This window comes from Cariama cristata, unplaced genomic scaffold, assembly GCF_000690535.1.
Source record: "Cariama cristata isolate BGI_N322 unplaced genomic scaffold, ASM69053v1 scaffold24757, whole genome shotgun sequence".
NCBI classification, from domain to species: Eukaryota; Metazoa; Chordata; class Aves; order Cariamiformes; family Cariamidae; genus Cariama; species Cariama cristata.
In genome coordinates, this window is record NW_009625275.1 from 1 (window position 1) to 14046 (window position 14046).

Consider the following 14046-nt stretch of genomic DNA (forward strand, 5'->3'; position numbering starts at 1 on the left):
ACAAAAAACCAAAAACCCCCCCAAAACAGGGTCGTACTTGTGCAAGGACAGCAATTGTATGTATATGAGTGCCCTAAACTGAAATAATCCACACATAACATATGAAGAGCTAAACGCTGCAGTCCTTACACAAGTAGATTTTAAAATACAAAATTAGTATTTTAAAATACAAATAAGAAATACAACTATAAATTTCATATAATCTTCTAAGATTACAAGGAGAGCAGACTTATCAGTCTGGCTTACTGCTTTTTTAAGAATTGGTTTAATTGCATTTCATAAAAACTGTAAACATTAATACCACCTAAAATTAAAGAGGTGGCATGCAAACTGCAGAAGATGATCACACAAATACTCCCTCCCAAGACCAGTTACCTGTTGTAACTTACCTACGTTCGTGTCAGATGCTGCAAGAAGAAAATAATTCAGTACATACTGCAAGACCATTTAAATGCAGACATTAATGGTGTAAATAATGCCAAACCTAGAGTAGTTACTTTTAGTAAGTCAGTAACAGTAAAGTTCAAGAACATGAAACAAATGCTCACCTTCTTTAACGATGACGATATTCTCTCTCTCTGTCTCGTTCTCTGTCACGATCTCTGTCACGATCACGATGCCTCTCTCTTTCACGGCTTCTTTCCCGATAATAGTCATCGTGACGATCTCTACTACGTGATTTGTGGCGCCTACTTTTTTCCCGTGACCTACTGTGGTCCCTCTCTCTGGATCGCTCACGTCTTCTAAAAGAAATTACTTCATTAAATTTTTCTTCAAAATACAAGCCATCCACCTGGCAATTTTGCATTCTGTTATGAGTATGAATTTAATCAAAAAAGGATACAAGAGAAATATCTGAAGTCAGAAAGTACATGCTCAGAATGGAGGATGAGGCAGTCGCAATCAGCTGGGGGAATGCACCATACCTCAAACGATCACTACAACATGGCTGCTAATCTGCCTACTGAAAGCAGATGCCAAAACCAGCTGTCCTTGTGTTCTTAATATTCAAGGCCAACTACACTACTGCTACAGTACCCAAATGAACTAGAGGCTCAGTGTTTGCCCTAACACTGAAAGGGGTGTTATTTCAGTTTAGAAAGAAATACCAATCTCTTATTTATACTAGGTAGAAGAGTCCACGAATTTCAGATCTACCTACTCTCGGTTTTCAGATTGTATGAGGAAGGACAAGCAGCAAAATCATTCTGCCCACCTTTTTATCCCCAACTTGAGTGTACTTCTACTGTGACAAGTGTGGAGAAAATTACTTTTAAGCAAAATGAAAACTGGCATCAAATATCCTCAATCTGAATTTTTGATAGCAAATTCTAGTAAGTAGTATGCACTCGACATCTTAATTGATAAAAGACAATTCTACTTTGAAGCTTACACATTACAAGAGTACCATGCAGGAAAGGATACTAAATAAAACTAAGTTAAATTTAAGCTACTCAGATCAATTTTGAAAACAGGGTTAATTAAAAGGCAGCTAAGTTCAGGAAACATCTATTTGGTTCTTTCACACATCGCCTGTGCAACTCAGCAAGTCCCTAAGCTTCTTACATTACTTCTCTGTGAACTAGTTCTGCGCTACACCTTGTCTTTTATAAGTAAGGGTAGATGGAAGAGGAAAGTTTTACCTGGATCCAGAACCGTAAGACTTGGACTCAATTCCATGAAGGCAGTCCTGAAGAGAGCTAATAAGTACTTTACAGCGATCATCTGCAGATACTTTGGATTGTTTAATTAAGGAAATTGCTGTTACCAAGGTCTCTATAGCACTTCCATAGTCCCCTGAAAATGATGTAAGATCATGATCAGAAAATTATCGAAATTAAAATAAAGATTTTTATCTGTAGTAGTAGTACCATTTTGAGTATTTTCTCTTCAACAGCCATCCAGATCATTAACTGTAGAATCAAATATTAAAATACTGTCCAGATCAGCACACAGAAGGCATTCTTAGAAACTAATTGGAGCACAGTACAAAATCAGTCATAGGTACCTAAATTCAGCCTCCTATTAGGAAAACATAGCTTCAGGGATGCCAGTTTCCCACCAGAAAAACTGTAAGATTTTCAGTTGGGTAGAATAGTAAACACACGAAACTGAGTTTTACTAACCAGCACTTGCATCTGATACAGCTCTCGAAATGGCACTGCTTGAGATCGCTCTATTTCTATTCATGATTTCTTCAAATTCTGCTTCACTTAGAGGTGTCCTTGCAGCATCCATTTCTCTGCAAGCAATAAAACTAGTATTTAAAAGGTTAAGAAAAACTTCCGAAGATATCACTGCAGTTCTAACAATCCAAGTTTGCAACTTTAAGCAAAATGACAAACAGAAAAGAAAGCAGGATCTGGGTTTGGTTTTGGTTTTTGTTAAGGACCATGTTACAGTATAAAATCCTGAAAGCTAAAAAAAAAAAAAAAGAAAAAAGAAAAAGGTAAAAAACAATTAAGACATTGCTGTATAAATAGACTTATTCTTGTTCATCCCATCTATTTCGAAGATTCAGCAGCACTGAATATTGTGCTTTACAAATATTTATAATTTTCATAAAATCCTTGAAGGTATGTAAGTAGATATTATCCCAATTGAATGCATGTGGAAATACTTGTACATAGGCAATGCGACTTTGAGCATAATTACAGATCATTTTTATAACAATACTGGAATTAGAACTATATGATCCTGTTTCCCAGATCTTAACTAAGACCAGAATGCTATAACTTATGAAAAGCAAATATAGTCTATTGTCTTTAAAACACTCAATTTTCTGAATGATACTTCAACATTTTACAGCTAATTTTGTTTGGGTTTGATTTGATTTTTTTATTTCTGGTCAAGTTCAGGGTGCTCCAATTTGATCTCCAAACCAGTCACAGTAAGGAGGAAGCGATAAAGCAGAATTCTCATACTCACACTTTTTTACTTTAAATTATTAGCTACCTGTATAGGGCTTCCAAAGTAACAGAAGTTAACTTATACAAAAATTTTCCCAAGAGTTTTGCAGTGTCCTATTAGCCAGTCTCTGTATCATATAGAAAATTTGGAGAAATGTGTTAGAGAGAAAGGTTGAGACTGTTAAACTGGCCCACTGCTTGATATTTCTAGAACAGTGTTAGTTCTTCTGGTAGAAAGAAAATGCAGAATAATAAGCAATGCTATCCTCTTAATTGCAAGAAGTGGAACAAGATCCTATAGCCAGTTTAGCATAAGAGGAAATGTCTAAAAATTCATACCTCCCTGAGTTTTGAGTATTATTTTTCGTGTGCCTCCCATAGAATGGAATATGTAATTTTTCTCTTATGGACATGTTATTTCCAGTGAAACGCCTATGATATATAATTAATGACAATTTAAATAGTTATGGATGATAGTTTTAACATTATTAATGAAAAAAATGGACAGCAAGTTATACTGTCCTATTCCCACTCCTTCCCTCCCCAGACATTCTATGAACTGCAGACAACCTCGATTTTGTCCATCAAAAAAACAACCAACACCTTATCGTTTTATTATATTCCGGGCAATTAAGCCAAATGCTTGAATTTCTATAGTTTCTGTATGAACATAGTATGAACAGATGCATGGGGGTTTTTAAACTTTGTGAAAAAGAATCAAAGCAAAATGTCTTTGCAGAAAACATTTTAAGCAAGAGAAGTGTCCCTCATGCTAGCAGTAAAATCACAACTGAAAAATCTAGATGTAACTATGTAAAAAGTGTCTCTCTTACAATTTATCCCAAAATTTTGTGACAAATACAAATATGGTGAAAATTAAGAAACAGCAGCAAGACAGACAGCACAGATGAAAAAGATGTGAAAAAACTTGACAAGTCAAGTCAGAGTGACTCAAGAACTGTCCCAGATAGAATTAACCATAGGAAAAGCCACTGCTACAAACACAGCAAGATTGTACCAAACGAGCAGAAGCATCTTGACAGGAAAGGAAGATAAAAGTCTTGCAGTAAGTTTATGCCTGGCTTTTGAGACAAAGATTAACTGTGAATTGAATCCTGAAGAAAAAACGACAAGCAGAGCTGCTGAAAGATGAAAATGGTATGAGCTTGGTATGGCACTGTACTTAACATATGCACATACTCAAAAAGGAGAACTCTAGAGAATTCTAAAAAGACCCTGCAAAGCATGATGATAAAAGTACAAGTCAGAATTTCAAGTTAGACAAACACAATCAGAAGCTGCTGCATAAGAAGTGATATATAAGTTTACATGTAGAACACATGGAATGATGACACTGCCAAATACAAACAGTGAAAACAAACAGTTCAGAGCTGAAAAAGGGAAGTGAGATTAGTGGTGTTGCATTTCAGGATTTTCCTACTGCTACAAACATGTTTCTGAGAGATATTTCACCAAGAGAAGTGAAAAGGGGCAAATTAGAAGACTGTTGGGACCCCTTCCAGCCCTATTTCTAAACATTCGCATGAAGAGGGAAAAAATCAAATGCTTCCTACAAGAGGAGTAAAATCTGCTACCAAGCACATTACACCAAAAGCACTCACCTTCCAGGTGGCCCATAGTCACCTCTGTCATACGGTGGAGGTCGACCATATGGATCTGTTGGAGGTGGGCCACGGCTGTCTGAAGTAGGTATGCCACTATTGGCAGGTGGGGGGAAGAAAGCTGGATTCACATGTGGTGCAGGTGGTGGAGCACCTGGAGGTGGCCCAGGGAGATGTGGAGGAGGAGCAAGAGTCAGGGGTGGCCCAAGAGGGCCAGGCGGACGAGGGGGAAATGGACCTGGAGGTGGAGGTGGACCCTGCTGAGGTGGTGGTGGACCTGGTGGTGGCCCGTAGCCTGGAACTGGTGGTGGAGGGCCTGGAGGAAGTGGCCCAAGTGGAGGCTGACCAAAAGGCTGTCCTGGAAACAGAACTGGTGGTGGTGGACGGTCACCACGATTAGGAGGTCCAGCTAATGGAGGTGGGAGGACCTGACCAGGAGGTGGAGGACCTGGCGGGCCTGGTGGGCCAGGAGGACCTAAAGGTGGACGTGGGGGAGTCTGTCCAGCTGAAATAAAAAAATAAAATAGAGTTAATAAACATAAAGAAATAAAAGACTTAGTGAAATAATTAAAATTCCTGCCTTTTTTTTTTTTTCAATTCTTAAAACCAACAAAAAAATGAAAACAACCCTCACTGAACAATTTGCAGCTTACGCAAGACAAGCATGGTCTCGTTTTGGGTCCAATAGCTTAGAAAATTTTTAACAGTTGCTTGACTACCAATACCTACAGAGAACATTAACTTGAAAACTAACAACTTGCCACTCCAATCACTTAATCACCTGCTATTGTTAACAAAATCCCCAAAAGCTTACCAAAACTAGAAAACATTGCATCCTACTTACACCTGCAGCTAGTCTTTCATATGGATCATAAGATACAATATATACTAAAATATGGGAAAAGCTATATTGGAGAAGGTACAGTAAATGCAGTATCCAAACCTACTTTCAGGTCCTCATTAGTGGTTTTTCAATTTGACCATGCCCCTTTGACTGTTAGCAGACAATCTACTACTGAACAACATTTATTAAAAATACTTCAGCTGAAACAAGAATTTCACTGCACTGTAAGCCTGATTGTTTAACAGAGACTTCTCCCATATCAGACCTGACTAAATAGTAACACCTCTCCAAATCTGTGGTATTCTAAATGCCACCTAATTGATCTATCAGTGGGTATGAATCAAAGCTGAATTTCTGATGATGTGCAAACTTGTGCAGTAAGGAAAAGAGTTACTTTACGCTCTGCAACACAGGCATTCTCATCCCCATACAGCAAATCAGAAAATCTGAACTACACTGCACTAAAGACAAGTCCACTTGCTGACACGATCTATCTTAATTTTTTCATACTTCAAAAATATGTACATTGACACATTATGAAGAATGTCTCTAAAAAACATTATTATACTGCTATCAAATTTAGGAAGTACAACTCCATGTTTGAGTACCAACAAAGAAGTATTTTCAAAGCCTACAATCCAGTTGCGAACTCTGATTATAGCATATTACTGATTGCCTCGATATAAGTTCCCACATAAGTATGCCACATTAATACAAGAAAACACAAATGAAACTGAAACCCCACACATGAATTGTTTTACCTGGGAAAGGTGGTGGTGGTCCTCCCGGCCCTGCCGGTCCAGGGAATCTGTCTCCACCTGGAATGGCACCTGGAAAACGGCCTCGCCCTCTATTACTGGGTGGAAATGCTGCTCGCGAGCTTCCTCCTGGGGGACCAGCTTTACCTTCCCCAGACATCTGGCCAGACTGTGTGGCTGCAACAGAAAAGCAACGTGTAATTACATAAAACAGGTTAAAGCTTTTCAACACTTAATCTAAAGCCTTACATGGTGCTAAAGTATGACCTTATTTATGAGCACCAACTTGTTTCTCAGCACCCAAACCCAAAGCATTTGGGGAGGAAAAAGTACTTTGCTAAAACACGGCAGTGTTCCAGTATGCTCCATACTAACGGACCAGCACCTGGGCAGACTGTCTGTCAGTCCTTCCTTCAACGCAGACCAGGGCCACAAACTATTAGGACTAGGAACCAGAAGACAAGAAAGCATAACACAGAATCTCCTCCCCATTCTGTCATAAGTGCAGTCTGTCCAGACATCAGAATTTAGTCCAGTTTGTCTACAAATATTAAATTTCTAAATGCTCTTGTGCTTTTTTTAAAGTTACATCCACAAGAAATTGAGCAAGCTTCTCCAACCGTAAGACAAGAGTTTCACAAAGCTGAAACCTTCTTTCAGTGAGTGCTATCTATTGCCAAAACAGCAGCTCTTCAGTGTATTTTATTCAGTGAAATTTTATTCAAGAGGATCATCTTTAAACAAAGATGCAACTTCATTCACCTAGACTGTAAGTATTTTACAGCTATTTTAAAATGTGTAGAAATTGTCAGAGAGAAAAACCGCCATACTACTTTAGGAATAAACTTCTGTTTTTCCAAGACAGCACATAAGAAAGGCTTACTTTTCCTTGACTGCATTTCAAACTGACTCAGAAATTGTTTATTACACGGAGTTACAACAGGATTCTGCCCATGCAATTCTCTTTTAGGCAACAAATCCATCAACTTTTTGGAGGATGCTTCCGATCCCACACCCACAAGGGCAAACCTGAAAGGAAGAAAAAAAAGTTACACCACAGTTTTTCCATTTCCTGGATATCCTGATGCCTCATGAAAAAGGTTACATACGGTAAGCAAAAAAAAATACTTTAAAACTAGACACAGAAACTGTCTCACAGGTCTTAGTCCAGTTTTCAGAACAGACAAATAACTCATTCTAGGACATAAGAACCAACAAAAGTGCAAGTACAACATGCATCAAAATACATCACAACAAAGGCAGCTTTTTGGTAAAGTATCAATACACTATATATGAATTCATATGACAAAGTTATTGTTAAGCATTCACTGTGTTCGCATTACTACTAAGGAGAAAGGCACATTCATGCAAGGAAGATTACGTTGCCAGTGAAAAATGGGCTCAAGCACTCGCTTTCAACAGTTAGTGGAAAATTAAGACGTAAAGAAAGATTTAATAGCTGAGGTTGGGGGAACAGTATTTACACTATGAGGAACAAGAAGTATCACCATCACACTAATTGAAATCTACAAATAGTCTTATGAAGATGGCCAACAAGATTTAACTCACAAAATAATGAGACACGCAATACCATCATAAAAATGTATGCCTGAAATTTAAGTCATTAGTATATGATATGACATACCCAATGACTGTTGGGTATCAATAAACAAAGATTATCAGTTCACATACTGACAGTTATGAAAACTGAGAACTCATTTCCCCTTTCCACCCTCCCAAACTTCAGCCCATTTACAGGAAAAAAAACAAATTTCAAGTTCTTACCCTTTAGATTGGCCATTAGCACGATTTTCAAAAAATTTTATCTCCAAAATATCATTCACCCCCAGTGAATGAACTGCTTCAGTTAAGTCTTCATCTGTTGTCCACTGAAAAATATTTTTAATATTCAACTATGAAAGCTTATCTAAAACACCAGGAAAAGGCAACTTTTTCCATGGTTTTTTTTGTGTGCGTGTGAAATTGGTCAAGAGGAATACTTTATTCAGACTGTCAATATTTTCTGACTTTTGGAGAGTGGTCATTTATATTTTACAATTCTCAGAAAATTAATTTAAAAAATATACATGCTTCCCCATATGCTACATTGCATCAAGACCTCCACACAGTATACGGGTTACAGTATGCAAAAAAATTTGTATGAGTAACTTTGTCTTCTGAGAGTACAAGGCTTGAACTGGACTATTTCAATACCTGTTACTTTTTCCACACCCAATCCATTCTTTCTCCCACTGATTCTACTATTTCCACACAAAAGTCAATTTTAAACACCATATTAACCATGTGCTCTTTATGACAGCTTTGACTAGCGAGAGTTTAGCGAACTACATATTATTTGCACAAAAATAGCAGGATTTTCAGACAAAAGAAGGGAAACTAGTACAGAAACAACTGCTTCCACTTAACCAAACCTACTTTCTGTAACTTCCCATTAACTACCATGTAACATTTAACAATTTTACTCATATCCACAGATAGACAAATACACTAATACCTATTGTCTTCTTCCTACTTCTGTAACTCCATCACTTTTTTAATTTCATATGGGAAGTGCAAAGCAGGCTTTCTAGATTCTCAACTACTTATCTCATCTCCCTCAAATCAGGGCTTCTTTTAAAAATTCAACAAATTACTTTGCGGAGAGCTAAACGCAAAGAAAACAAACACAACAGCAACACTAAAGTAGATAAATGCACTTTTTGTGGATAACTTCATTTGTGAAGCCAAATAATGAGTAATATGCACAAATTGCTAAACATTGGCCTACCTGCCTTAGAAATTGTGACATTCGACTTGGATGGGTTCAGCTAATTCACGTGCATTTTACAGATTCCATTCATATATTTTAGAAGGATACAACTGTTAAGTCAACAGCTCCTTCATTCATCTATTAGCTCCTGAAATTAGGATAATTAATGAAAAAACACCTAAGCACCCATAAAGCATTCTTCTTCAAGTTTAGCACTAGTAAGAAATCAATTGGAAGGGAAAAAACCTGGAATGAGAATTTTGCATGTATGGACTTGCAAGGATTGGATTTCAGGCAAACAGATAAAAACTCCAGTTAATTCAGCTACTGACCAGCTCTTACACCTTTTTTGCTTAACCGCAACTGATTGTAAAATGCTTTAATGCTAACAAACGTAATTGTCTTAAGGGCAACTGCAGTTCAGTGAGTTACCCCAACCTGTTACTCCTAGGACCACAGAAATAAGCCTTAAGGCAAACACTTGAAAACAGTTTTCTTGTAAGACTCATTGCCCTGCAAAAAGTGAAGAGGAAGAAGGCCCTGGGAAAATCTGAAAAGTTATTTCAAGTAAACCCCAGAGAACCTTCCAGCTCCTTTTTAAACTAAAAACTTCAGCAAGAGTTTACTAAAAAATGGGTTCTTTCAGTAGCACTGAAGTATCTGCAGGTATAAAGTATTTCATAGTTTAAGCTTGTTCTCTTCTTTCATTCAGTTCTCTGAAAAGCTTAAGAAGATAGTAGCACAAATATCCCTTCATAACACTTAAAACATGAGAGGAAACTTTAAAGTTTGTATTTTCTGAAGATTGCATCAATTTTTTTAGGCATCAAGACAGCTCCAGGCAGACTCTCTAAATTTCAGGTAAAAAAAAACCAACACAAACAAAACCACAGAAAACCTCCACCTGCTTTGCTGTACTCTTAATATTTCATATAAAATAATTTTAAGGAAAAAATATTTACAAATAATTGTGTTCATAATTTTAAATTCCTGGCTACACCTAAGTAGTAATAAGATACTTACCCAAGTAAGATTTCCAATGTACAAGGCAATTCTCTTTCCAGTATACGTATAGACAACATTTGGTGCAGCTCCTTTACCTACATCATCCCCAACAGATGGTGGGAGAGAATCCATGTAATCACGATCTTCTGGTGCATCTCCATTATTTGCAGATGGAGAAATTACATCATCATATAAATCAATCTGATCATGTCCACCGTATTCAGCCTCCTAAAATACAAAAGATATCCTGATTATATTTAACATTAAACACTCTTAAAACTCACTTGAAACAAAACGCTGTGATAACTGTCATGTTCCACAGACATGGTAAGTCTGATCCAGCACCTACACAACACCCCTGCTGAAAAGCTAAGCACCAGTTTCATCCACATTAAAGTACATAAAATTCTTATGACTTCTATTATACTCTAAACTGACAGGGGGCGGGAATCAATGAAAAATACTTCTGGCCACTGTTTTGCACTGCAATACTTTTGTCCTTGTAATATGAACAGAAATCCAAAAACCTACAAACAGAATTGTAGACATTAACAAGCATAAGCAACGTGCAAAATGAGTGGCTAACATCCACTCTCAAGCAAATCTTTTTTCCATCAAAACATTTGGTAGAGTGAATACACCAAGTTTCTAGAGGAGCCCTACTGACAAATACAACATCCTACCTTTTAGATTTCTACTGCATTCCTAACTTGATTTTCATGTCCTCATTCACAGAGGGGCCAGACAGGGACAGAATTCTATTTTGTTTTATTAAATTTAAGAAACCCAAGGGTTTGTGTTTATTAAATATTTATTCATGGGCTACAGAGGGACTATTCTACAGCATCACAGCTGCCTCTGGAACATTTTGGTTCAGAAAAGCATCCTGGGGTTTTGGAGTGAATCATCACTCCCTCCTCCCTTGGGTTGGTACAGGTTACACACAGTTCTGGCCAAGTGAACTAGATTCCTTTCAGAGGGAATGGAGATGAGAGTTTCTTTCCAGAAGCTCTGCTTCATGTGCTCAACAACTGCATCCTACCTGCTAAACGGGAACAGACAGGTCAAGATCAATCAGTGGCCCTTTGAATCATAAGCGTGGTAGGAATATTTGGTCCAAAAAGGCCAGATTAAACTCTGCCTGAAGTAGACCATGCAAACAGTGTGTTAGGTAGATGGAGGGGCCTGAGCACCAACTGCCTCAATCTACTGATGTGCTACTACCAAGCCACATTACTTTCTATTCTAGAGTCAGCTGTACTGTCATCACTGAAGACAGACAGTTAAGAGAAGGGTAAAACACGTTGACTGTAAATGATAATAATCTCCTTCACAAAAACATCCAGAAACTTTTTTTAAAACACAATGTAACCTTAATCAGTGGGGTCGCTTAATTCCAAATACGAACAAAGCTGGGTGTTGTATATTTGCATTAAGGAACTATTTTAAAACAAAGACTTCTTTTGATACTTGCCATCTTTCATCTCATATACTGTCACTCATCATATTAAACGGTGATCAAACCCACAATGGGATGCCACTACCCTTTTTTACTATCCTAGCAATCACTTATGATAGAATAGCCCAACCTGTGTAACAGAGAGGCATCATCTGAGGGTCTACTGACACGAAGGCAGTAACTTCTCAGCGAACAACAGTGGTCTGACAAGGCTTAGTAGAGCCTAGCAGCGTTTAATGTTAATCATCAGTTTTTATATTTGCTTTCACAGGTTGCTTTGCCACATGCAAAAGCTGGACTTCAAAACCCTGCAGAGGGTTCCTGGACTCTTCCACCCTGACCCAGAACAGAAACTGCCTCATCAGGTTTTGATATCAGAGGTTTTTCAGCATCCACCATCTTGGGAATTTGCATCTAGAAACCCACACAAGCATTCTAGATAGAACAGTTCAAGGTACCAGATATGGCGACTAGAGAGAATCAAGCTGGATTCCACAAAAAACAGGCTGAAAAGCAAGCAATCTTGGTTGAAAACCCAATATATCCACAACCATCATCAGATGATCAGCTGTCTCGAAGATATGAAAACATTATCAACCACTGCTCATTCAGCTACAGTATCACTAAAATAAAATTTAAAAACACACCACATCCATATCCAGAAACCCATCAACAAAAACCCAAATAAGCTAAGTTTTGGCATTGTCAACCAAGTAGATTTGATCCTGAGTAAACTGCACCGTTCCAGTACATTCTAAACTTCAACAGAAAACTTCTCTCTCTTAAGGTAAGTTTATCATCATTAAATTAAGGGTTTCACATTTTCAGCTAGTGTGTCCAGTTCTCTGTCTCAGTTTGATTCCTCCTATCATCACAGTTAAGGAAAGTAGGTTCAAAAAACTGCCTGGGACAGGCCTAAACATGACATCTTACAGCAAGATCAAGGATGTTGTCACAAGACAATTAAGGAAATCCTCTGCTAAACGTGCAGTAATTCTAGTCATCCATGTGTATGGATGATGACTTCAGGGAAGTAGAATTTAGTCTTGGTAGACAGATCCAAACAGGCAGCCACCAGCCTTACCAGAGGTACACTAATCTATCTCTCTGAGAAGGCTGAGGTCAGCATTGCCAAAATATTGGAGTAGGTGGCAGTCCACAGCTCTGCTGCAATTCCCTAGTGGCAAAAAGCTCCTCTGAAACAGATGAAGTTTCTATCACATAGGGCCTTCAGGTCACAAAAGGAGGGAGAGAATTGTTAGGGTAGCACAGTCTGCATGTGACTTTGGGAGGGCCTAAAGTGCCCAATAGCATCAGTGCCTTAGCTTAAATCAATAAAGACACCACAGAAAACCTAATGATCTTCAAAATATCTTCTTACATTGTGCTGGTTTTGCAGCCAGCATGGAATTCATTCGGTTACCAGTCTGTCAACAAGGTGCGTGGTTAGATGATTAACAATGATCTGAGTCAGCAACTGTGAAAAGAGGTGTCTCGATGGCTGTTGCACAAGATCCAACAACCCTTTCTCCTTCACACATGTACCATGGAAACTTACCTAAACACACCCTTCTTCCCTAGATGCAAGAAGAATAAGAACACAGGAAGTGTTACTTCTCTAGTCTTAGCTATTTCAGCAGATGCTCTGCCCGTACGAGGAATTGTTTTTGACCTCTTCCGACTTCCTCAGTTAAGAGAAGACCATCAAGCATGAAGAGAAATTATTTCTGCTCAATTACAGTAATTCACAGTCTTGCAGATAAATATGCTAAGAAACAAAGTTAGCATCGTTATTCTGACCCCTTCTACAACCGAATCAGAGTAGCAATGCATTCCCAAAGCCCATGTTTTAACTAGACCACAGTCTGAAATAGTAGATCATTTGCTCTGGAAAATCAGGACTGAAATTCCATATTCTGTGCTATTAAGAGGGACTGGGTGAATGAAAAGGGTACTGAAAAGATATGCTCTCAACGATTCATGCCAGACTAGCTGTTATGCTTTCAGTTACTCAGGACTTCTTCAGTATTTTAATTACTGTTTGCAGTGGTTTGCAACATTCAAATATGAAAGCCACAAACACATGGAACACCATGGTCATGTCCAGAATGGACAAATTAGAAGTATTATTTTTTTTTGGAACTTAGCAGCCATACTCCTCTGAGTTGCAGAGGTCACTCCCTTTACAAATGCTGTTTTGGAAATGCTTGGCTTTGGTTTTTTAAACAAAATTTCTTTAAATTGTACACACATCCCTGAGATTGGCTTTTTCTGCACAACTCTGTTCAACTTAAGAGTTAAATATTAAATTACACCTCCAAAAAGACATTAAAAAAATTATGTAAATAAAATTACTATAGTTTCTGAAAAAGATATTCAATTAAGAAAAAGCAAATTATCCAGCTTCTCCCTTACCACTTTTTTTCATTCAAGTTGCAATATTTGTGGTCAAAAACTCTAAAGACACATTAGCATCCTCGTTTTTTAAAAAAAGTCTGTAGGTCCTGAAGAATAACAAGTTAAGAGATAAGCAAAAATCTTTCTGGTCTCGATTAGCTGTCTGAACACACAAACTGGAACCTTAACAGAACAACAGGCCTTTGATGTTTCTAAAATAGCACACTGCCTGTGGCAGAAACACCCACCACAGTGGACAAGTTTGGTAGACCGTAATATTCA

The 14046-nt window shown here is 37.9% G+C and overlaps 1 protein-coding gene across 1 annotated transcript; it reads right to left on the reverse strand.

The window, feature by feature from the left end:
* Positions 1-544: 544 nt before the first annotated feature.
* CPSF6 (cleavage and polyadenylation specific factor 6, 68kDa) lies at positions 545-10234 on the reverse strand. The gene is made up of 10 exons (XM_009703562.1): positions 10193-10234; positions 9927-10136; positions 7919-8022; positions 7017-7162; positions 6137-6310; positions 4532-5036; positions 3249-3341; positions 2127-2242; positions 1644-1797; positions 545-740 (listed from the first exon to the last, which is right to left on the reverse strand). The coding sequence occupies exons 1-10, from the start codon at positions 10232-10234 to the stop codon at positions 554-556; spliced, it is 1731 nt and encodes a 576-aa protein (XP_009701864.1). The 3' UTR covers positions 545-553.
* Between the last annotated feature and the right edge of the window lie 3812 nt (positions 10235-14046).

Coding starts and splice junctions, on each gene's coding strand:
- CPSF6 (XM_009703562.1), bottom strand. CDS start 10,234: ATGTCTGTGGAACATGACAGTTATCACAGCGTTTTGTTTCAA. Junction 10,137..10,192: donor ATCACAGCGTTTTGTTTCAA/GTGAGTTTTAAG, acceptor TTTGTATTTTAG/GAGGCTGAATACGGTGGACA. Junction 6,311..7,016: donor TGAAATGCAGTCAAGGAAAA/GTAAGCCTTTCT, acceptor TTTCTGTTGCAG/CCACACAGTCTGGCCAGATG.